Below are 24,347 nucleotides of genomic sequence, written 5' to 3'. Positions count from 1 at the left end.
AACTAAATACAGGGCTAAGACTTCGCCTTCCAGTGCAGTGGGGTTTGGGTTTGCTTCCTGGTTGGGCAGCTAAGGTCCCACATGCCTGCGGCCAAAAAACCAAAACGTAAAACAGAAGCAATACTGTAACAAATTCAATAAGACTTTAAAAATGGTCCACATTAAAAAAAAAAAAAAAAAAAACTTAAAAAAATAAATACTAGCTGGAAGGTAAAAGAAGATAGAAGCTCCTGTTTGATAAAAAGGTTTAACAAAGTAATTTGAGTGCCTATCTTGGATGGCCCAGGCATGGCACAGGCACATAGCTCAATCACTCTAGCCAAAAAAAAAAAAGAATTTATTTGAAACTGCCAAAGGGGAAGACGGTTTTCATAGCAAGCCTTTAGCACCTGAAATGTTGGAACATTCTGTTGGTTCATCCACTATAAGCATGTGGAAAAGCGTATGAAGATACAAATTTCTGAAGAATCATCAGTTATTTTAAGACTGTCCAAAGATGATGATTTAACCATGCAGCTTCAGAGGTGTATTTATTTATATATTAGTCTGGAAACATGACTTCATTTTAGGTCAAATGACCAGTTGCTCATTTTTTTTATTCCAAGTCTCCTTAGACACATATGAAAAGTGAAGCAACAGTTATTAATATAATATATAATAGTGTTGGCTCTCTTAGCAAAAAAGGAGGTTCACGAGCAGTTGAGGATGCGGTGTGTTTTATCCATATCACCAGATAGTTCAAATAGAAAATCAGCTAAAGTGAAAGTGTTAGTTGCTCATTCGTGTCTGACTCTTTGCGACCCCATGGACTGTACCCTGACAGGCTCCTCTGTCCACAGAATTCTCCAGGCAAGAATATTGGAGTGGATTGCCATTCCCTTCTCCAGGGGATCTTCCCGACCCTGGAATTGAACCTGGGTTTCCTGCATTGCAAGCAGATTCTTTATTGTCTGAGCGTTAACCCCAATAATTGTTTGATTTTTTCACCTACTTCATAGAATCATAGAATTCAGTATACTTGAGACTCAAGCACTCAGTGGAGACCTTGAAGACAGCCAAGCTCTTTCCATTTAAGCTTTGCAGTTGCAGACTGCATTGGTCCTAGCACTGGTTACAGCCTAGTCAGCCAGCTTACAGATTGTGGTTTGACAGTTCTAAAAGAGCCATCTCATTTAGCATCCAAATGTAAGAGTATTTGTAACATTTAGGGGCCACAGACTCCTTTAGAAACTCATGAAATTCAATGTAAAAACCTGCTCAGAAAAACCTGCAAATAAATTGTAGGGTTTCACAGATGATAAACTCCTCATATAATGGAAAGATAAGAATACTAAATAATATCAATAATAGAAACTAAGAACATAAAGAGGAAAAAAAAGTCACAGAGACCTAGATATTACATTAGAAAATGTAAGTGTAAACAGGAATTTATAGCTCTCCCTTTCTTCCACAAAATCATTTAGAAGGAGAACCTGACTTAGCATGGACACTAATGTTAAAAATCATAAGAGATTTAGTGAACAGAAAGTCTACTGAACTATTAGAGAGTAAGGTTGTAATTTTAGCTCTCGTCTCACTTCTGCTACTAGCCATCTGCATGACTTTGGGCAAAGAACCCAATCCTTCAAGGGACCCTTCTGTGTTTAAAATGAGTTGCATAGGAGGCATTATAAAGCACCTTTGGTGTATAAACTCTGTGGTGTGTACACAGAATAAAACAGGAGAAATTTAAATATTTTCCCTTTTTTGTTGTTTATAAATAATGTAATATGCCACATTCAATATGGCAGAATTAGTCTACTGAACCCCCAGAGATGGATTTATAAAATAAAATTAAAATGAATCCCTTAAGGTTAAATTTAAACAAGGATAATGCATCAAGTGAGATTACTTGATTATGATTTTAAAAGCAGATACTTACTATTAGAAGCCATAATTCCAAATATCATAGTAGCATTTCTTCTCACAATTTTGTCTTCATGGGTGAGTAGCTTAGTTAAAGGTTCCACAGCTCCAAGTTCAAGGAGGGTGGCTTTATTTTCCTCACCTACCATCACAGGTAAAATAAAATCAGAAATGGATAGCAATCTTATCAAAATTCTTCCTTGTGTCATTCCAGTTAATTTGCCATTTGCCTTTCACATTCCTCTGCTTCTACACGTATTTCTCCAGGATAAACTTTAGAGCAAAGGTATACTGGATGCTTGTTGCTGTCCTTTCCCTGGATGTTTACAAAACTGGCTTCCTCCCTTGGTTCTCTTAGCTCATACTTAACCATCTGAGGGGTCTCCTCTGACCATCCTACCTACTGTCATCACTACATACCAGTCGTTCTGATTGCTCTTTTTCCTGCTTTGTTTTCTTCATACCGCTTAATGATCTCTGTGATTGTTTGCTTCCTCGCCTGTAACTTGACTTTCCATGAAGACAGATACCCTTTTTGTTCTATTCTTTCATAACTGCAGTGGCTAGCACAGTGCCAGGCATGTAATGGGCACTCAGTAATACTTACTGGCGTAACTGACACAGAGAATCTCCACCTCAAGTTCAAGTGTGTGTGGTAGAGTTTAGAGTGTTTATTTTTCACCCAACAGGCTTGCCTGCAGCCATCATGGCTACAGCAAGAAGCCCCAGAACCAGAAGGTCACTGAAGGCCAGCATCGAGCCCAGCTGTAGAAGCAGATTATCCATACCCCATAAGTGGGATATCATTCTGCAAAGTCTGGAATAATGTTTAGGTCCTGATTAATTTCAACTTTGCAATTTCTCCAGCTATGAAGACACATATTTCATTTTCAAGATTAATTTAAGAGGAAAATATTTCTTTACCTCAGTTTTTTCAGAAAATGAAGATATTTTGTACCTGAAGTTACAGGTTCATTCTGATAACACTGTTCTCAAAACACAGACTGTATCTTCCTATAGTCTATGGACTTGCCTTGTGTCTAAATACTTAAATTTGTCACTTGAAAAAAATGTTTAAATATGCATGGTTGATTACTACAAAAATCTTTCTCAAATTTTCCATAATTTTGCATTTTATTGAGGTTCTAAAAATTAATTTTTTAGATGAAAATATTTTGTAAAAAAAAAAAAATTTTCTTTCTGCTGTGCCACACAGCATGTAGGATCTTCTCTCTCACTAGGGATCAAACCTGAGCATCCTACATCAGAAGCATGGAGTCTTAACCAATGGACGGCCAGGGAAGTCCCAAAGAAATTTTAATTTAAGGATAAACTTTAGAATACTTAAATAAATGGTGGCTTCATAGAATCAATGGAGAAATATCCCATCTTTTACAATTTTCTAACAGAATTTTTGTATAATTGGTATTATTTTTTCCATAAGTGTTTGGTAGAGTTCAGCAGTGAAAATCTCTGGACCTAAGTTTTCTTTGTGAGATATTTAACTACAAATTTCCATTTCTGTAATAGATAAGGGGCTATTCAGGCTATCTATTTTTCTTTAGTGGGCTTTGAGAGTTTATGTCTTAAAATGAATTTGTCCAATCCATCTGAGTTGTAGAATTTATTGGTTTTATATTGTTCATAATATTTAATTATCCTTATATGTCAGAGCTGTAGTGATGTCTCCTCCCTCATTCTTCATATCAATAATTTGTCTTATATTTTTTTATTTATCAATCTGACTAGACATTTTTATTATTCTTACTCATCTCAAAAAACAGTTTTTCATTTTATTGGTTCTGTCCATTGTTTTTCTGTTTTCTATTGCTATTTCATTGATTTCTGTTCACATGTATATTATATTCTTAACACTAATGCCTGGGTTTCATTAGCTCTTGTTTTTCTATTTTCTTAAAGTGGAAGCTGAGGTCATAAATTTGAGAGACCTTCTTGTTTTCTAACAGTCATTTGGTACAATAAATTTCTAAGTACACTTTTAGTAGCATCCTACAACTTTTTATATGCTGTGTTTTCATTTTCAATTTGGATTTTCCTTTTGATTTCCACTTTCATTCTTAGGTTATTTAGAAGTATGTTATTATTTTCTAGCTATTGGGTGATTGTCCAGAGTTCTTTGTGTTACTGATTTTTAATTAAATTCTAATATGGAATAGCATATATTTTATATGATTGGGATTTTAAATTTATTAAGGCTTCTTTGATGGCCCAGAATATAATCTATTTTGATAAATGTTCTTCTGTATGCACTTGAAGAGAGTGTATACTCTGATGTTCTTAAGTTCAGTTCAGTCGCTCAGTCGTGTCCGACTCTGCAACCCCGTGAATCGCAGGACGCCAGGCCTCCCCATCCATCACCAACTCCCGGAGTTTACCCAAACCCATGTCCATCGAGTCAGTGATGCCATCCAGCCATCTCATCCTCTGTTGTCCCCTTCTCCTCCTGCCCCCAACCCCTCCCAGCATCAGGGTCTTTTCCAATGAGTCAACTCTTCGCATGAGGTGGCCAAAGTATTAGAGTTTCAGCCTCAGCATCAGTCCTTCCAATGAATATTCAGGACTGATCTCCTTTAGGATGGACTGGTTGGATCTCCTTGCAGTCCAAGGGACTCTCAAGAGTCTTCTCCAACACCACAGTTCAAAAGCATCAATTTTTTGGCGCTCAGCTTTCTTCACAATCCAACTCTCACATCCATACATGACCACTGGAAAAACCATAGCCTTGACTAGATGGACCTTTGTTGGCAAAGTAATGTCTCTGCTTTTTAATATGCTATCTAGGTTGGTCATAACTTCCCTGCCAAGGAGTAAGCGCCTTTTAATTTCATGCCTGCAGTCACCATCTGCAGTGATTTTAGACCCGCCAAAATAAAGTCTGTCATTGTTTCCACTGTTTCCCCATCTATTTGCCATAAAGTTATGGGACCAGATGCCATGGTGTTAGTTTTCTGAATGTTTAGATTTAAGCCAACTTTTTCACTCTTCTCTTTCACTTTCATCAAGAGGCTCTTTAGTTCTTCTTCGCTTTCTGCCATGAGGGTAGTGTCATCTGCATATCTGAGGTTATTGATATTTCTCCCAGCAATCTTGATTCCAGCATGTGCTTCATCCAGCCAGGCTTTTCTCATGATGTACTCTGCATATAAGTTAAATAAACAGGGTGACAACATACAGTCTTGACGTACTCCTTTCCCTATTTGGAACCAGTCTGTTGTTCCATGTCAAGTTCTACCTGTTGCTTCCTGACCTGCATACAGATTTCTCAGGAGGCAGGTCAGGTGGGCTGGTATTCCCATCTCTTGAGGAATTTTCCACAGTTTGTTGTGGTCCACACAATCGAAGGCTTTGGCATAGTCAATAAAGCAGAAGTAGGTATTTTTCTGGAACTCTCTTGCTTTTTTGATGATCCAGTGGGGCAGTTTGATATGCCTTTTCTAAATCCAGCTTGAACATCTGGAAGTTCACAGTTCATGTATTGCTGAAGCCTGGCTTGGAGAATTTTGAGCATTACTTTACTAGCATATGAGATGAGTGCAATTGTGTGGTAATTTGAGCATTCTTTGGGATTGCCTTTCTTTGGGATTGGAATGAAAACTGACCTTTTCCAGTCCTGTGGCCACTGCTGAGTTTTCCAAATTTGCTGGCATATTGATGTTCTTAGAGTGTTCTAAAAATATAAACTAGGTTAAATTCATTTGTATTGCTGTTCAAATCTCTTACATCTATATAGATTTACCATCTACTGGTTCTTTCAGTTATTGAGGGAAGAGTATCAAAATCCTCAGCTATAATTGTGGATGTCTAGTTCTCTTTGCACTTCTAGCTTTGTATAATTTGAAAATCTGATATTAAGTACTTAACACAACTGTTTAGGATTTTTCATAGCATGTTGATTAATTGGTCCCTTTATTATTATTACAAAATGGTCATCTTTATCTCTGATACCATTCCATTTTTGTGATAGTAACATAGCTACTTCAGCTTTCTATTGATTAGTGCTAGCATAGGTTATCATTTTGGAGAAGGCAATGGCAGGCCACTCTGGTACTCTTGCCTGGAAAATCCCATGGACGGAGGAGCCTGGTAGGCTGAAGTCCATGGGGTCGCTAAGAGTCGGGCACGACTGAGTGACTTCACTTTCACTTTTCACTTTCATGCGTTGGAGAAGGAAATGGCAACCCACTCCAGTGTTCTTGACTGGAGAATCCCAGGGACGGGGGAGCCTGGTGGGCTGGCGTCTATGGGGTCGCACAGAGTCAGACACAACTGAAGCGATGCAGCAGCAGCAGCAGGGTATCATTTTTCCTCCCTTACTTTCAAATTATTTGTTTCATTATATTCTAAGTGCATTTTTTGAAGGCAGAATGTAGTTTAATCTTGCTTATATCCAATAAAACACCCTGTCCTTGTTCATGTATACAGACCATTCACATTTGATTATTGATATGGTTAGGTTTAAATATACCATATCTTGTTACTTATCTCCTATGTTTCATTGTTGTTTTTCTTTTCTTCATTTCTGCCTTCTTCATATGAATTGAAATTTTTATGATTCCATTTTATTCCTTTGTTGGCTTATTTGATGTCACTGTTTTGTTATTTTCATGGTTGCATTAGGGTCTGTAGTATATATCCTAGCACAGTCTTCTTTCAAGTGGTAGTATATATTACTTCACATGCAGTACACTTATATAGTATACTTCCACTTTTTTTTTTACCTTTCTACCTTGGTTCTGTTGTCCTATATCTTACTTTTACACACGTTTCAGACTGCTTAATATATGATTATTATTTTTGTTTAAAATAACTAATTTGTTTTTTAAGTGATTCAAATAATAAGCAAAAATCCTTATATGTTACAATTTCTAGTGTTCTATCTTTATTCTTCTTCCATATTTCCATCTGGTATCCTTTTCCTCCTGCCCAAAGGACCTACTTAATATAGTTAGTAGTGTGGGTCTCCTTGCAAAGAGCTATTTCAGTTTTTGAATGTTTGAAAAAGACTTTATTTCACTTATGATTTTGAAAGATACTTTTACAGGGTGTAGAAATCTAGGTTGAAAGTTTTAATTTTTTTTAGTACTTTAAATATGTTGCTCCACTGACTTTTTTTAATTAAAAAATTTACTTATTTGTTTATTTGGCTGTGCCAGGTCCTAGTTGCAGCATACAGGATCTTTTAGATGCAGCATTCAAACTCTTAGTTGTGGCATGTGGGATCTAGTTCCCTAACCAGGGATCAAACCCAGGTCCCCTGCATTGAGAGCACAGAGTCTTAGCAACTGGACCACCAGGGAAGTCCTGAGACTTTCCTTGTTTTTGATAATTGGAGAATGTCCCTGAATTGGAGTTTGATTTAAAAAATTATATTTAGACTGAGTCTCTAGGTTGGGGGCAAATAACAGAAATGAAGTACTCTTTTCATTATGTCAAGGGCACATGTTGTCTCTGTTGATGCTGACTTTGATCACCGGGCAGACGCAGGGCTTGTCGGGTTTCTGCACTACACACTTTCCCCCGTGTGTCCACTGTGTGCTCTTTGGAAAGACGTCCGTGCACAGCCCCTCATGAGTGGGAAGCTGTGTCCCACCTCCTCGAGGGCAGAATATCTGCATAAATTGGGATTCTTCTGCATTGGAGATTTGTCTTCTCTCTCCTGTTTATTTACTTATTCCATCATTTTTTAATCTGTATGATATTTATTTTTCTTCTTTGGGCTATAAATCTAGTATTGCATGTATGCTTAGTTGTGTCCAACTCTTTGCAAATCCATGAACTGTAGCCCACCAGGCTCTGCTGTCCATGGCATTTCCCAGGCAAGAGTACTGAAGTGGGTTGCCATTTCCTTCTCCAGGGTATCTTCCCTACCCAGGGATTGAGCCTGCATCTCCTGCATTGGCAGGTGGATTCTTTACCACTGAGCCACACAGTCGTTCCAGCTTTGATCCTCAGGAGCTCTTTCAGCGCCTGTGACATTTACAATTTTTTAAACTGCAATAAAGCCTTCAAAATGACTGTTCTACCCTGACTAAATTGCTCTTTAAGACTAGGGTAGGAACATAGGGAGGTACATTATTTTCAGGTGATGAATTAAATGATATTCTGGTTGTCTGAAAGAACTCATGAGACAAGAAGTAAGTTAAAGACTAGGGAGAAAAGTGCTCATTATGTAGTAAGTATTTTAAGAAGCTAATGAAATAGAAAGATAAATTGAAAAAATCCAAACCTTTTAAAGCAAATCTATAAATGGCTTCACATGCTTTAGCCAAAATTTCTTCTTCAGGAGAATTAAGCATTAGTACCACGGTTGCGACTTTTTTGCTTTCAACTGTTAATGGATCAAACTGAAAGGCAGAGAGAAAAATATCATAGCCACATATGAGTTTTAAAAAGATATAAAACATGAATGGTGTCTTGAAACTTAAGGAGAACATAATCTTACAAAAAGGTTGCAGTCACTGCCCACAAAGTGCATTGCAAAATTTTTATTTAAAAAATGTCACTGATGGAGAGTTGTCAATATTGCTGGCTTTGAAATTCCTGGAGTATGGAGGGAAAAGAAAAGTATTTTGGAACCTGGAAGGTGTAGTCTCTCAATTTAGCCATGGGAAATCAAAAAAGTTACCTAAGCTGTTAGAATTCCAGTTTCCTTCTCTGAATAATGGGTATAATAATACCTATTGTGAAGGATTAAGGAGCAGATTAGAGATCATCTATGTAAAGATTTAGCAAGTTGTCTGGCACATAATAGGTGCTCATTAAATAACATATCTTAGTATAATTCTTCATCAATACACAAGAATCCTTGATAACCTGCTCTATTAGATACTCTGGCAGTCTCAGGTATCAGTACCTACTTTCTAACCACTATACCATTTCTTGAAAAGCAGGAACTACATTTATATGAAATAACTAAAAATTTAAAGGAAGCAGCAGATCACCAAAGGTAAAACTGTATAAAATCTGGAGCAAGGAAAGGTAATATAGTATAAATAAAAAGTATAGGACTGTGAGAAGTCCTGTACCCTGCTGTGAGATCCTGAGAATTCATGTTTAGCTGAAATGAACAATAAAAAAATCATGACCCCTATGGATTTTCTTTGGTCAAGGAGAAAACAAATTATACTGTTTTCTTCTGTTTCCAGAGACCATGGAGGAGGAAGTTCTGTTTATGTTAAGTTTTTTAAAAATTTGAATTTCAAAGCTTTAGCTGCTTCTTTGTGTTGACCCCTTCTAAATGGACATCTTAATGTGTTTTCAGTTTAGTTCAGTTCAGTCACTCAGTCGTGTCTGACTGTTTGCGACCCCATGGACTAGAGCACGCCAGGCCTCCCTGTCCATCACCAACTCCCGGAGTTTACCCAAACCCATGTCCATCAAGTTGGTGATGTCATCCAACCATCTCATCCTCTGTCATCCCCTTCTCCTCCCGCCTTCAATCTTTCCCAGCATCAGGGTCTTTTCCAATGAGTCAGTTCTTTGCATCAGGTGGCCAAAGTATTGGAGTTTCAGCTTCAACATTAGACCTTCCAATGAACATTCAGGACTGATTTCCTTTAGGATGGACTGGTTAGATCTCCTTGCAGTCCAAGGGACTCTCAAAAGTCTTCTCCAACACCACAGTTCAAAAGCATCAATTCTTCGGTGCTCAGCTTTCTTTATAGTCCAACTCTCACATCCATACATGACTACTGGAAAAACCATAGCCCTGACTAGATGGACGTTTGTTGGCAAAGTAATGTCTCTGCTTTTTAATATGCTGTTTAGGCTGCTTATAACTTTCCTGCCACGGAGTAAGTGTCTTAATTTCATGGCTGCAGTCACCATCTGGTGTGATTTTGGAGCTCCCCCCCCAACCCAAAAAAAAAGTCTGCCAATGTTTCCCCATCTATTTGCCATGAAGTGATGGGAAGGGATGTCATGATCTTAGTTTTCTGAATATTGAGCTTTCAGCCAACTTTTTCACTCTCCTCTTTCACTTTCATTAAGAAGCTCTTTAGTTCTTCACTTTCTGCCATGAGGGTGGTATCATCTGCATATTTGAGGTTATTGATATCTCTCCTGGCAATCTTGATTCCAGCTTGTGTTTCATCCAGCCCAGCATTTCTCATGATGTACTCTGCATATAAATTAAATAAGCAGGGTGACAATTTGTAGCCTTGATGTACTCCTTTCCCTATTTGGAACCAGTCTGTTGTTCCATGTCCAGTTCTATCTGTTGCTTCCTCACTGCATACAGATTTCTCAAGAAGCAGATCAAGTGGTCTGGTATCCATCTCTTTCAGAATTTTCCAGTTTGTTGTGATCCATACAATCAAAGACTTTGGCATAGTCAATAAAGCAGAAATAGATGTTTTTCTGGAACTCTCTTGTTTTTTTCGATGATCTAGCGGATGTTGGCAGTTTGATCTCTGGTTCCTCTACCTTTTCTAAAACCAGCGTGAACATCTGGAAGTTCACGGTTCAGGTGTTGTTGAAGCCCAGCTTGGAGAATTTTGAGCATTAATGTGTTCTGGGATGTAACAAAAATTGATGTTCGGTTTTGAGTAGAAGATGGAGAGAGAGATTACTCTGAATACGGAGACATAATTGTGTGAGGTTAGAAGAGTAGAGAAGACAGAGAAGATGGCAGAAAAAATGACCTGAAAGGACGTGACTAGGATAAAACTACCTCTTGGAGGGAAAATAGTTATTGGATTTTAGGGCAACATTATCTAAAATATGAATTGAAGCTGTTACACATTTAACTTAAATGTGAAATTTAAGTTAAAATGCAGAGATCAAACACTGGGAAATTAGGAAAGCCAAATAGAAAATGCATTACTGTTTTGGTTTATTTTAATTAGGGTCTTCTATCAAGTGAGATGACAGTATAACTACTGTAAAGATCATGTAGTCTTTTCAAAACAATTATGTATTACTCAATACTCGCTTAGAATAACAATGATACTTCTAGCTTTTATTTTAAAAACTAATTATCCCTAATAAAAAATTATTAAATCTTCTAAATATTAAAACAAAATGAAGCTGAAGCTGTTGTTTGCACATGTCTAACTCTGTGCTAGAGCTGAAACAGTTATCAAAGTCTCAAGCCTCTTAGATTCTTTCTGGAAGACAGATCTTCAGTAAATATCTGCTATGTGCACCAGGCTTATAGGTCCTTATGGATTCCAGTGACATGAACCATTGAGAAAAAATGGCCTCTAGGAAAGCCTAGAGCCATGGCTAGTATGCTGTCTGCAGCACTGACCATGAATATAAGGACCTGGAAATTCACAGAAATTTTAAAGAAGAACTTCTGAAAGTACCTGGAGATTGAGACTTGAGAATTATCTTAGTTAGGTATTAAAGGGTAACCCCAGAATTTCTGAGCACTTGGGGTCATCACTTGCTCACTAACATTTCTTTTTTTCATATTTTTTTGGCTGCACCTAATCTTAGTTGCAACATGAGGGATATTTTGGTTGTGGCATGTTAGATCAAACTCAGGCCCCCTGAATTGGGAACATGAACTCTTAGCCACTAGACCACCAAGGAAATCCCTAACCACATATTTTTTAATCTGAAAATTTGGGAGTTGGATTATTATCTCTCAGAGTTCTTCCAAATATATAATTCTAGGATTATATGAAGTACAAAAACATGGCAAGACAATAAATGTTGCTTTGGGCAAGGGAGAATTCATTTGAACTGGGGTAGATGGAGAAAGGTCTGTAGAGGTGGTGGAATTTTACATGTGATTTGAAGAATGTACACAACAGGCTGAGATAAGGAGAAAGGACATTCTGTTGGGGGAAACAACACCAGGAAGGTTTAAAATGGAAATGAATGTTGCATTTACAGTAGGTAAAATAGGAGCTTGACTAAGGAGAAAATATGTAATAGGAAGCAGAAATATTATTGAAAGATAAGGACATATAAGGCCTCAGCAATGACCTAGATCTTCCTCCCCATCACCCCCGCCCCTGCCCCAACACCCTAATGGGAATAATCAGCAGTTCAGAGGAAAGGCTTGTGACTCAAGAAATTTCAGTTCAGTTCAGCTCAGTCGCTCAGTCGTGTCTAACCCTTGGCGACCCCAGGGACTGCAGCACCCCAGGCCTCCCTGTCCATCTCCAACTCCCAGATTTACTCAAACTCATGTCTATTGAGTTGGTGATGCCATCCAGCCATCTCGTCCTGTGTCGTCCTCTTCTCCTCCTGCCTTCAATTTTTCCCAGCATCAGGGTCTTTTCAAATGAGTCAGTTATTCACATCAGGTGGCCAAAGTATTGGAGTTTAAGCTTCAGCATCAGTCCTTCCAATGAATATTCAGGATTGATTTCCTTTAGGATGGACTGATTGAATCACCTTGCAGTTCAAGGGACTCTCAAGAGTCATCTCCAACACCACAGTTCAAAAGCATCAATTCTTCAGCACTCAGCATTCTTTAGAGTCCAACTCTCACATCCACACATGACCACTGGAAAAACCATAGCTTTGACTAGACGGATCTTTGTTGGTAAAGTAATGTCTCTGCTTTTAAATATGCTGTCCAGGTTGGTCATAACTTTTTCTTCCAAGGAGCAAGCATCTTTTAACTTCATGCCTGCAGTCACCATCTGCAGTGATTTTGGAGCCCCCCAAAATAAAGTCTGTCATTGTTTCCACTGTTTCCCCATCTATTTGCCATAAAGTTATGGGACCAGATGCCATGGTGTTAGTTTTCTGAATGTTTAGATTTAAGCCAACTTTTTCACTCTTCTCTTTCACTTTCATCAAGAGGCTCTTTAGTTCTTCTTCGCTTTCTGCCATGAGGGTAGTGTCATCTGCATATCTGAGGTTATTGATATTTCTCCCAGCAATCTTGATTCCAGCATGTGCTTCATCCAGCCAGGCTTTTCTCATGATGTACTCTGCATATAAGTTAAATAAACAGGGTGACAACATACAGTCTTGACGTACTCCTTTCCCTATTTGGAACCAGTCTGTTGTTCCATGTCAAGTTCTACCTGTTGCTTCCTGACCTGCATACAGATTTCTCAGGAGGCAGGTCAGGTGGGCTGGTATTCCCATCTCTTGAGGAATTTTCCACAGTTTGTTGTGGTCCACACAATCGAAGGCTTTGGCATAGTCAATAAAGCAGAAGTAGGTATTTTTCTGGAACTCTCTTGCTTTTTTGATGATCCAGTGGGGCAGTTTGATATGCCTTTTCTAAATCCAGCTTGAACATCTGGAAGTTCACAGTTCATGTATTGCTGAAGCCTGGCTTGGAGAATTTTGAGCATTACTTTACTAGCATATGAGATGAGTGCAATTGTGTGGTAATTTGAGCATTCTTTGGGATTGCCTTTCTTTGGGATTGGAATGAAAACTGACCTTTTCCAGTCCTGTGGCCACTGCTGAGTTTTCCAAATTTGCTGGCATATTGAGTGCAGCACTTTCACAACATCATCTTTTAGGATTTGAAATAGCTCAACTGAAATTCCATCACCTCCTCTAGCTTTGTTCATATTAATGCTTCCTAAGGCCCACTTGATTTTGCATTCCAGGATGTCTAGCTCTAGGTTGGTGATCACACCATCGTGACTATCTGTCTCATGAAGATCATTTTTGTATAGTTCTTCTGTGTATTCTTGCCACCTCTTCTTAATATCTTCTGCTTCTGTTAGGTCCATACCATTTCTTTCCTTTTTTTGTGCCCATCTTTGCATGAAATGTTTCCTTGGTATCTCTAATTTTCTTGAAGAGATCTGTAGTCTTTCCCGTTCTATTATTTTCTTCTATTTCTTTGCATTGATTGCTGAGGAAGGTGTTCTTATCTCTCCTTGTTATTCTTTGGAACTCTGCATTCAAATGGGTTTATCTTTCCTTTTCTCCTTTGGCTTTCACTTCTCTTCTATTCACAGTTATTTGTAAGGCCTCCTCAGACAACCATTTTGCCTTTTTGCATTTCTTTTCCTTAGGGTTGGATCCCAGGGTCTTGATCCCTGCCTCCTGTACAATGTCAGGAACCTCCATCCATAGTTCTTCAGGCACTCTGTCTATCAGATCTAATCCCTTGAATCTATTTCTCACTGCAACTGTATAATTGTAAGGGATTTGATGCAGGTCATACCTGAGTGGTCTAGTGGTTTTCCCTACTTTCTTCAGTTTAAGTCTGAATTTGGCAATAAGGAGTTCATGATCTGAGCCACATCAGCTCCTGGTCTTGTTTTTGCTGACTGTATAGAACTTCTCCATCTTTGGCTGCAGAGAATATAATCAGTCTGATTATGGTGTTGACCATCTGGTGATGTCCCTGTGTAGAGTCTTCTCTTGTGTTGTTGGAAGAGGGTGTTTGCTATGACCAGTGCGTTCTCTTGGCAAAACTCTGTTAGCCTTTGCCCTGCTTCATTCTGTACTCCAAGGCCAAATTTTATGTTACTCCAGGTATTTCTTGGCTCCCTATGTTTGCATTTCAGATCCATATAATGAAAGGACATCTTTTTTGGGTGTTAGTAAGAAGGTCTTGTATGTCTTCACAGAACCATTCAACCTCAGCTTCTTCAGCATTATGGGTTGGGTCATAGACTTGGATTACTGTGATATTGAATGGTTTGCCTTGGAAATGAACAGAGATCAGTCTGTCATTTTTGAGACTGCATTCAAAGTACTGCATTTCGGACTCTCTTGTTGACTACAATGGCTACTCCATTTCTTCTAAGGGATTCCTGCCCATAGTAGTAGATATAATGGTCATCCGAGTTAAATTCACCCATTTCAGTCCATTTCAGTTTGCTGATTCCTAAAATGTCGATGTTCACTCTTGCCATCTCCTGTTTGACCACCTCCAATTTGCCTTGATCCATGCACCTAACATTCCAGGTTCCTATGCAATATTCCTCTTTACAGCATCGGACTTTACTTCCATCACCAGTCACATCCACAACCGAGTGTTGTTTTTGCTTTGGCTCCATCTCTTCTTTCTTTCTGGGGTTATTTCTCCACTGATCTCCAGTAGCATATGGGTACCTACCGACCTGGGGAGTTCATCTTTCAGTATCCTGTCTTTTTGCCTTTTCATACTGTTCATGGGGTTCTCAAGGCAAGAATACTGAAGTGGTTTGCCATTCCCTTCTCCAGTGGACCACATTTTGTCAGAACTCTCCACCATGACCTGTCCATCTTGGGTGGCCCCACATGGCATGGCTCATAGTTTCATTGAGTTAGACTAGGCTGTGGTCCATGTGATCAGATTGGTTTGTTTTCTGTGGTTGTGGTTTTCAGTTTGTCTGCCCTCTGATGGAGAAGGGTAAGAGGCTTATGGAAGCTTCCTGATGGGTGAGACTGACTGAGGGGGAAATTGGGTCTTGTTCTGATGGGTGGGGCCATGATCAGTAAATCTTTAATCCAATTTTCTGTTGATGGGTTCAAGAAATTTAAACTTTGCTAATTTATCATTCAGATGTGGAAAAGATAGGTTCAGGCATTTTCAAACTCAAGCATATCAACTGTAATTTCAAACAAATTACTCAGCAAATATTCCAGTCAAGGTTGGGGAGGGCAAAATAGAAACAGAATAGTGGCATATCATAAATCGATAAAATCAATAAACTGAATTATAACAGTGGTCTGAATCACAGCATAACTCTGAAGAAAGGATTTCTAAAGTAATGATGGCATGATAAGAAAGAAAAAGTTAACAATGACTGCAGTTAAAATTCTAGATTTTTTTTTTGTAAAATTTCATGGATTTTATCCTGGAATTTTAGTGTTTTTTGTTAATTGACTGTTTTCCCATTTGAATGTATTAATAAGTTGCCTTGAGGCCTGATCTATATGCCCAGGATGTAGAGGAATACTTGACTTGTCTATGGTATGTACTCAATATTTGTCTGATAAATGAATGACTTTCTTCAGGCAAAGGGTTATATTATTTCTCTATCCCTATTACCTAGAACAGTACCCTGGATATAGAAATACTCTGTAAATGCCTATAAAGGAATGTATTAAAGTGCCTCTGGAAACTTCTTTTTTATGCTTGTGGCCTTGAAGTGCCTTCCTTGAGTGTTGTACTGTCTATTGAAGCCAGAAAAGAAGATTTCAGATCTGAGGTTCAGGAAGCCATCAGTGGGCTCCAGGGACAGTTTGTCTCTCTGAAATTGTGGGCAGAACTTTTGGTGTGCTTTCTTCAGGGAGAGAGTCCATAGTCACCATTCTATCCTCTTGAGGCCCCCTGACCCTGCACTGAACCCTTGAGACTCACCACCTCAGATCACCTTTTACCTAAGACAGTGCCCCTGGCATCCTGGATGGTTACCTTCCCTTACATTTTTGAACTTCCACTTCAGAGACTTCTGATATTTCAATATTTTTAAATTTAATTTTGCAAGCATGTGAATGAACAGACTGTGCTAAACTGTGGATCTGTCATGATCTCTACGGAATGACTACAGCTCTCAAAGGAGCAGGGTATGTGGAAATGCATTTAAACATCTTTTAATTCTCCTTCCATGGTTCAGAAAACACTTTAGTATTTTGTCATATCTTCTGGTTATCCTTAAGAAAAAGGTGATGGGGGTACAAGAAGCTTAAAAGGAAGTTTGAGACTGTGAGAATTACCATCGTAAGAGCTGTCAAAGAAGAAATATCAATGTTTGGCAGAGAGTGGAGAAACTTGGCATGAGATGCATTTCTCCTACAGAGCCTGCAGCGCTATAGTAATCTTTTATTAGAAAAGGCGCCGAGAATTAAGATGATAGCTGTAACAGAATGCCACATGACTAAATAAATAATCCTGTGCTGTAATTACAGATTCCATCTGCTTTCCCGTGAGGAACTCATAGCGAGTCACCAACAAGCTGGTTGTGAAATCATAATTTCGCGCTCTGTACGGAATAAATGATGAACCAAAATTATTTACAAAGAGGATGAGAGAAAGGGGAACCGTTTTGGCTAAGCTTTGAATTTTAAGTCCAGTCAATTAGAGAAGCCATGGACTGGTAGAGATGCTTTTCTATCTCTGTGAAGGAAACAAGACCATTTAGGATGAGACTGCCCAACCGAAGAACAGTGATGGAAAGATCCCCACCCTGTGTTGTCTATGTGGCCCTTGAGCACTTGAGCTAATGTGACTGAGGTACTGAATTTTTCATTTTATATTGTTGATTTTCATTAATACAATTTCAGTTATTTAAATGTAAATAACCATATGTGGCCACTAGCTTCCATGATTAGACAGCACATGTCTAAAAGAACATACAATTATAAAACTGGACTCAGTGAAAAGAGATAAATCATGACAGTTGAGTGATTTTTATGGCGCCAGCAAGTGCAAATAAAACGCTTTTTTGATTTCTTTTGGAATGTGTTTACGGAGTCGGTGGTCTCCAATCATGAGGAGCCAACTGCCCAGGGAAAGGGAGACAGATAAACAGAAGGAAGCCGACTGCACCACCCTGGCACAAGCTTTTAGTACAGGCTCTTTAAACATCAGTTAAAATCTGCCAAAGGGTAAAGGTTAAAATGAAAACCGCTAAAATAGCCTCTCATTTGCTTTACAACCTGAGTCATTCTGAGGCTGGTGGAAAGGGTCCAGAAAAACAAGCCCCAGGAGACATCTCTTCTTCCATGGAACTGGATTTGGTTGCCCAGGTAGGAGAGCAGGTTCTGCTACTGCCAGTGCCTCTGATTCAACACCCACCATACTTGGTTCCCACATGCACTTAACTAGAAGAGAAGGCATTGACCCATTAACATAAATGTCTACTTAACTACTAATATTCTAGAGCCAGATCACAGTCTGTGAGTTTAGAATCTGTGGATTCAGTTGTCTCTGAAATGTAAGAGAATAAAATTTCCATGCTCTTAAACTCAAAGAGACCTGACCATAAATCATAATGGCCATGCTCTGGGCGTCTGGGAACATTAGCGGCTGGCTAGTCTTTCAAAACTGACATCCCTGCCTCTTCAGACAGGTTCAAGCAAACTTCAACAGTTTTGTAGGGTGATGGACAGCACCCTCAGCCACATCATGAGTAATTACATGTACCAAGTTCTTATCTAATGCCTGGCACTGTTTTAAGTATCTTTTACTTATCTAACCTTGCCCCACTACTGTAAGTGGTTATGAAGTGGGTATCCCACGAAGTGGACATCATCACATCCTCACTGGGGAATACAGAGGTCAGGAGATTTGCCCCAGATCACAGTTGGTGGGTGATGAAGCAAGGATTCAGACTTTGACAGTATCTCAGTCACAGAATATCATTGTTGTTATTGTTCAGTCACTAAGTCAGATATGACTCTTTGTGATCCCATGGACTGCAGCATGTCAGGCTTCCCTGTCTTTCACTATCTCCTGGAGTTTATTCAAACTCATGTCCATTGAGTCAGTGATGTCATCCAACCATCCCATCCTCTGTTGTCCCCTTCTCCTCCTGCCTTCAATCTTTTCCAGCATCAGGGTCTTTTCAAATGAGTCAGTTCTTCACATCAGGTGGCCGAAGTATTGGAGTTTCAGCTTCAGCATCAGTCCTTCCAATGAATATTCAGGACTGATTTCCTTTAGGTTTGATTGGTTTGATCTCTCCGCTGTCCAAGGGACTCTCAAGAGTCTTCTCCAGAATCACGATTTGAAAGCATCAATTCTTCAGCACTCAGCCTTCTTTATAGTCCAACTCTCACATCCATACATGACCACTGATGCCCTACCAAATATTGCCTACTATGGTCATTTTTGCTAATAATTCTTTCATGCACTCAATCCACAGAAAGTCTGCTTTTTATTAAAGCATCAAAAGCAAACTTTCAGCCAGACTTGGAAATGATTTGTGAAAGCAGAATATAGTTGTATTCGTTATGCAAGCCATATCCTCCCAACATCAAGGCATCTTCTCAGCTAGTATTCTCCTTTAGGAGAAGAAATGGAAAGCAATAAACCATAAATGCACATGTCAGTTATGCTTCAACAATGAAAATACTAACAAAAGCAAAGGGAGCTTTTTGTTTTAACCTTATCACTGAACATCCTTTTTTTCCATCCCCATTTGCCCATCTTAACCAGTAGATGAAAGATTAGTACAAATAAAAATCTTTGGAAACAGTGTTTTAGAAGATATAAAAGAAGCAAACTGCCATGGCCTGACAGGGAAAAGTTTATTTTCTCAAGCAGTTATATATCCCTCTTTTAAATCTGATTTTTCATCTATAATTTATACAACAAACCCTTCACAGACTTTGAAGAGGTATACCTTGGAACAAATTCCAAGTTCAGATAGTTTAAGCTGTGCTATAGCATTTTGAAATAGCCATGAAATTAAAAGACACTTGCTCCTTGGAAGGAAAGTTATAACCAACCTAGACAGCTTATTAAAAAGCAGAGACATTACTTTGCCAACAAAGGTCCATCTAGTCAAAGCTATGGTTTTTCCAGTAATCATGTATGGATGTGAGAGTTGGACTCTAAAGAAAGCTAAGCGCCAAAGAATTGATGCTTTTGAACTGTGGTGTTGGAGAAGACTCTTGAGAGTCCCTTGGACTGCAAGGAGATCCAGCCAGTTCATCCTAAAGGAAATCAATCCTGAATATTCATTGGAAGGACTGATGCTGAAGCTGAAACTCCAATACTTTGGCCACCTGATGCGAAGAGCTGACTCATTTGAAAAGACCCTGATGCTGGGAAAGATTGAAGGCAGGAGGAGAAGGGGACGACAGAGGATGAGATGGTTGGATGGCATCACTGACTCAATGGACATGAGTTTGAGTAAACTCCGGGAGTTGGTGGTGGACAAGGAGGCCTGGCATGCTTCAGTCCATGGGGTTGCAAAGAGTCGGACACGACTGAGTGACTGAACTGAACTGATAGTGTTTTGAAGCATTAGAATTTATAATATAGAAAAGCAATTAGGTATTTAATACTGCTCTATCAGCTTTATTAACATAAAGTCAGTGTAGGGGAAGGATGGAAGGACCCTTAGGATAGTCAGGGACCACTGATCACTGTTCCACATGCCTTCAGCAGCCCTCAAGGCTACTGTGACCCAAGGAAACAAGGGCTGGATTTTTGTTAACTTGAGGATTGGAATTGTTTCTCAGTCCTTGACTGTGCTCCTCAAGGATTGGAATAGAGAGGACAATACCAGCAAGACATTATAAAATTATGAAACATATGTTAGTCAAATATGTCTATTGTTTAATAGTCCCTTAATTCTAATTTTAATCAGAAAGTGTTTGTCCTCAAGTTCTGTGTTCATTACTCCACTTTCTGGTAACAGGATGTCAATAATGCTATTTTGCAGTAAAAATAAGAGTAATTCAAACTAGATGCAATGATTAAAATAAGAGAATTTAGAACATTTGAGCATTATGTCCAAAGGAGAGCAGCCAGACCGATGAAATTTATCAGGAGACCACACTGACCATCTCTGCAAAACTTTCCTAGACAGCTACATTGAGATATCATGCATAAAAAGTTACATAGGAGTGTGTGTGTGTGTGTGTGAGAGAGAGAGAGAGAGAGAGAGAGAGAATCTAAAGGATTTTCGGGATAACAGATCTTATTTACTGAGAGTTTACTAGGCACTGTGAACTTCATGTATTCTATTTCATTGTAATTAATAGAGCAACCAAAATAATTTGGACGTGACAATTCTCATTTAAGAAATTAAAAAAAAATAGGACTGAAATAACTTGGCCAGACTTAGCAACTTCACCAGAATAACAGAGTTTATGAGAGGCAGACCTGGGACAGAGTTCACATTTGTAACTGCAGTGTCCCAGTGTTGTCTGGAAGACTCCTGCATTAACATCAGGTTCCTTCAGGCTATAAATCTTGTGAGTCTGTTGACTATACATACTTTTCTCCCCATTCACCTTTTATTTGAAGAAAACCACACCAAATGTCTGTTCCAAATAAGATTTTAAATTGAAAATTGTCCTAGGACATTTTAAACACAATCTTTCAGTAGTTCATAAACTTTAAAAAGAAATGATAGAACCCTGCTTTAATTTTTTTTTATTATAGCCTTTTTTCCTTTTTTTTTTTTTTAACTCTGCCTGGTCTTAGTTGTGGCATGTGGTTAGATGCAGCATGTGACTCTCAGTTGCAGCATGTGGGATCTAGTTACCTAACCAGGCATGAAACCCAGGGTCCTGTGCATTGGGAGCATGGAGTCTTAGCCACTAAACCAAAGGCAGTCCCTATTATAACTTTTTAATTTAAATATTGTGATCACATTCCCATGCTATCAAACATTAAGTGACATCATTTTATCAAAATGGAATAATTTATTTAACTTTTTATTTTAAAACAATTTTGTCACTTCTAATTGTTTACTTCTGTGATATCTACTGCTATGGAAATAATTTTTTGTGTAATACATGCTTATTTACCATGACCACTTTAAACCATCTTACATCTTCTAAGATCACCTCATCCCAATTGCCAACCTGTTGGACATTGTTTGTTGAACGTTGCTTTTGAAAGGGAGAGACAAAGGTTTGGTTTTGAGGAATGCGTTATTCAAGCACTTGAAAGAGAAAAAGGTGATGAACACAGACTTTTTTCTCCATAGGACTGGAAAACACAAGACTTCTATCCAAATGGTCATCTAAAGACAACCTTATATACATACCTAGTAGCTATAGCATTACCTTCATTCATTTTTTAAAAATCCACTTAGATAATTAACATCAATGAGAGACTGGCAAATGTAAATTTGAAGTATTTGAAAAAACAAACCAAAACTATTTGTTCATTAACTAGGCTTATAAACATGCCATCCACATACTGGAAAAGCTAATAATTACTCTCTAATTGTGCTAATTATGTAATGACAATGTTGTAAATGTTTGTTTACATAATGTTAGATTTCTCTGACTAATCTTATCATTAGTCAGACTTTGGACTTCTGCCACTGTGCACTCATGTATATACTGGTACATGCCAAACTGTTTCAACAATTTATTTTTAAAACTGGTTAACATGCTGCTAGTATTCAAATCAGAAACTTACCACATCCTTGGGAGGGGGCTCTGCTTCCTTCTTTACCTTTTTACCCATTCTGGAAAAAATACCACAAATGGTTAAAATGTCATCTGTACATTGTACATGCACAAATCTGTTACCTACATACCTAGGAGGAAATGTACTTCTTCTAAATTTTACCTAAAAAGAGACTATGCAATACACGTAGAAATGACTGCACATATACAAATATGTTTCCTACATCCCAAGTTTCACAATTTTAAAGAAAATTATTGCTAAGATTGTTGGACATTAGTCCTGGCTTCTGGTTTAGAAAGAAGAGTACATTAATGACATAAATTTTACTTACATAACAGGTAATGATTTACTATGCTTATAGCTCACTTGGTAGGGTTTGGAAGATTAAATGCAAATTAATTTTGAGACCTGCAGGGATGTTCTGTCACAAAGGAAGGGATTTTTGTCTGCTTTCTTACACTGATCTATCCCAAGCACCTAGAACAATGTCTGGTACATACTGACCAACTGACATAAAAATCATTAACTCTGTGACTAATTATTTTCTGAATGGTATCTGAGCTCTACCAGGTCCAAGTGAACATTTGTGTCATTTTCCTAGATAACAAAATGTTTTCTATAATATATTCTATATCTCAATTTTAAAAAGTAATTGAGAATCTGAAAAGATGAATTCTAGGGAAATTGGGGTTACTCCTTGCAAAGAACCTTTCCCACCTGCCCTTTTATGTCCAGTCTTGTGAAGGAAAAAATTAATGGAACAGTATACATACTTGATGGAGAAAGCAATGGCACCCCACTCCAGTACTCTTGCCTGGAAAATCCCATGGACAGAGGAGCCTGGTAGGCTGAAGTCTATGGGGTCACTAAGAGTAGGACATGACTGAGCGACTTCACTTTCACTTTTCACTTTCATGCATTGGAGAAGGAAATGGCAACCCACTCCAGTGTTCTTGCCTGGAGAATCCCAGGGACGGGGGAGCCTGGTGGGCTGTCATCTATGGGGTTGCACAGAGTTGGACACGACTGAAGCGACTTAGCAGCAGCAGCAGCATACATACTTGATATACCACAGAGGAGTAACTCCACCTGGGTACAGAAAACTTTCCAAGATGCTGGTGACTGTTAAAGTAACCCATTTCTCCAATGAGAGTTTGTGGGGTTATGCTTGCTATTAGGACAATTTCAGACACTGTATTCTAGTCCAGTGGTCTCCAACCTCTGGGATCTAATGCCTGATGATCTGAGATGGAGCTGATGTAATAATAATAGAAATAAAGTACACAATAAATGTTAACACACTTGAATCATCCCGAAACTGTTCCCCCTACCCTGTCCTGGCTTCCATAAAACCTGTCCCTGGTGCCCAAAAGGTTGGGGACCACTGTAATAGTCTCAAGGAAATTACTATAGTCTCAAGAGAAATTCTGGGAAGTAGGATATCTTTGGAGAGAATCTACAATGTCAGGGTTAGTTCAGATGGCTCACCAAGGGACAAAAGCAACTCCAAGCACTAAAGACACGGAACATGATTGATCACACACGTTTTAAAGTCAAATGTTCATAGAAATTCATAGCGACTTCTGAAAGACAACTATTCCAGGTCCCTACCTTCCAGTCACATTCATTTCAAGATCTTTGAGGCCCTGGGGAAGCCTATGCTGGGATGCACTACCTCACACTATATCTAATATGTTAAAACATTAAAATACACCCATATCCCTCACTGAATATAATTTTCATCATTAAAAGTTTTGAAAACTTGCATATGAAATGACTCATCTGTTTGTACACCTGGAAATTGTTGCAAAATGAGAAAATTATTTTATTTTCAAATCTAATATTAATAAAATACAATATTAACTTTTGAATTTTCTTTTCATATCTTAGGACCAGTAGTTTTTTTCAGATCTCTGACATCTTTCTCAGATACTTGAAAACCACACAGATCCTAGACTTCTGCTTATAATGTTTCAGGCAGGCACATAGACTATTCTGGACAGATGAAAATCTTTCCTATGATTTCTTTAGGAAAAAGAGTTCCCATAGCTCTTTATAACCAATTCCAACATATAGCAGTCTTTGCTTTACAAAAGAATTCCTTATGAATAACATTCAAGAAGCAATTAAATTACACCTGTAGAAAGTTACTTGATGTCATCTGATTTTTCACTTGGGAACTTATGTTTCCCATCTCAGGAGAGTGAATTTGAGTAACTGCATACTGAAAAATACAGAGGCTGTAATAGCCTAAACATACAGGATTACAGAGATAGAACTTGTCCTCAGCAGCATGGTTAAGTAGGAAGCATTTCTTTTCTTTTTAAACCATTTTGGGTATAATAGTTAATAGGGGAGAAAACACACAGCTGACAGAGTCCAGGGCAGTGAACCCAAAAGATGACGTTCAGGTTTTGTGTTTTTTTTTTTAAATTTGTAAATTAAACATTTCACT

General features: G+C 38.4%; 1 protein-coding gene across 1 annotated transcript in view; it reads right to left on the bottom strand.

Annotated features, from left to right (window-relative positions):
• ARMC3 (armadillo repeat containing 3) overlaps positions 1-24,347 on the bottom strand; it is a 122,755-nt gene that overhangs the window by 63,375 nt on the left and 35,033 nt on the right. Inside the window, exons 4-5 of the mRNA XM_061127542.1 lie at positions 8,153-8,270; positions 1,922-2,047 (exon numbers count right to left, since the gene is read on the bottom strand). Coding sequence (XP_060983525.1) covers positions 1,922-2,047; positions 8,153-8,270 — 244 coding nt within the window. The remainder of the gene's footprint in view (positions 1-1,921; positions 2,048-8,152; positions 8,271-24,347) is intronic.

This window comes from Dama dama, chromosome 23 (genome assembly GCF_033118175.1).
Source record: "Dama dama isolate Ldn47 chromosome 23, ASM3311817v1, whole genome shotgun sequence".
Lineage (NCBI taxonomy): Eukaryota > Metazoa > Chordata > Mammalia > Artiodactyla > Cervidae > Dama > Dama dama.
Note: the sequence above shows the minus strand (reverse complement) of the source record. Positions and strands in the feature narration are given on the sequence as shown.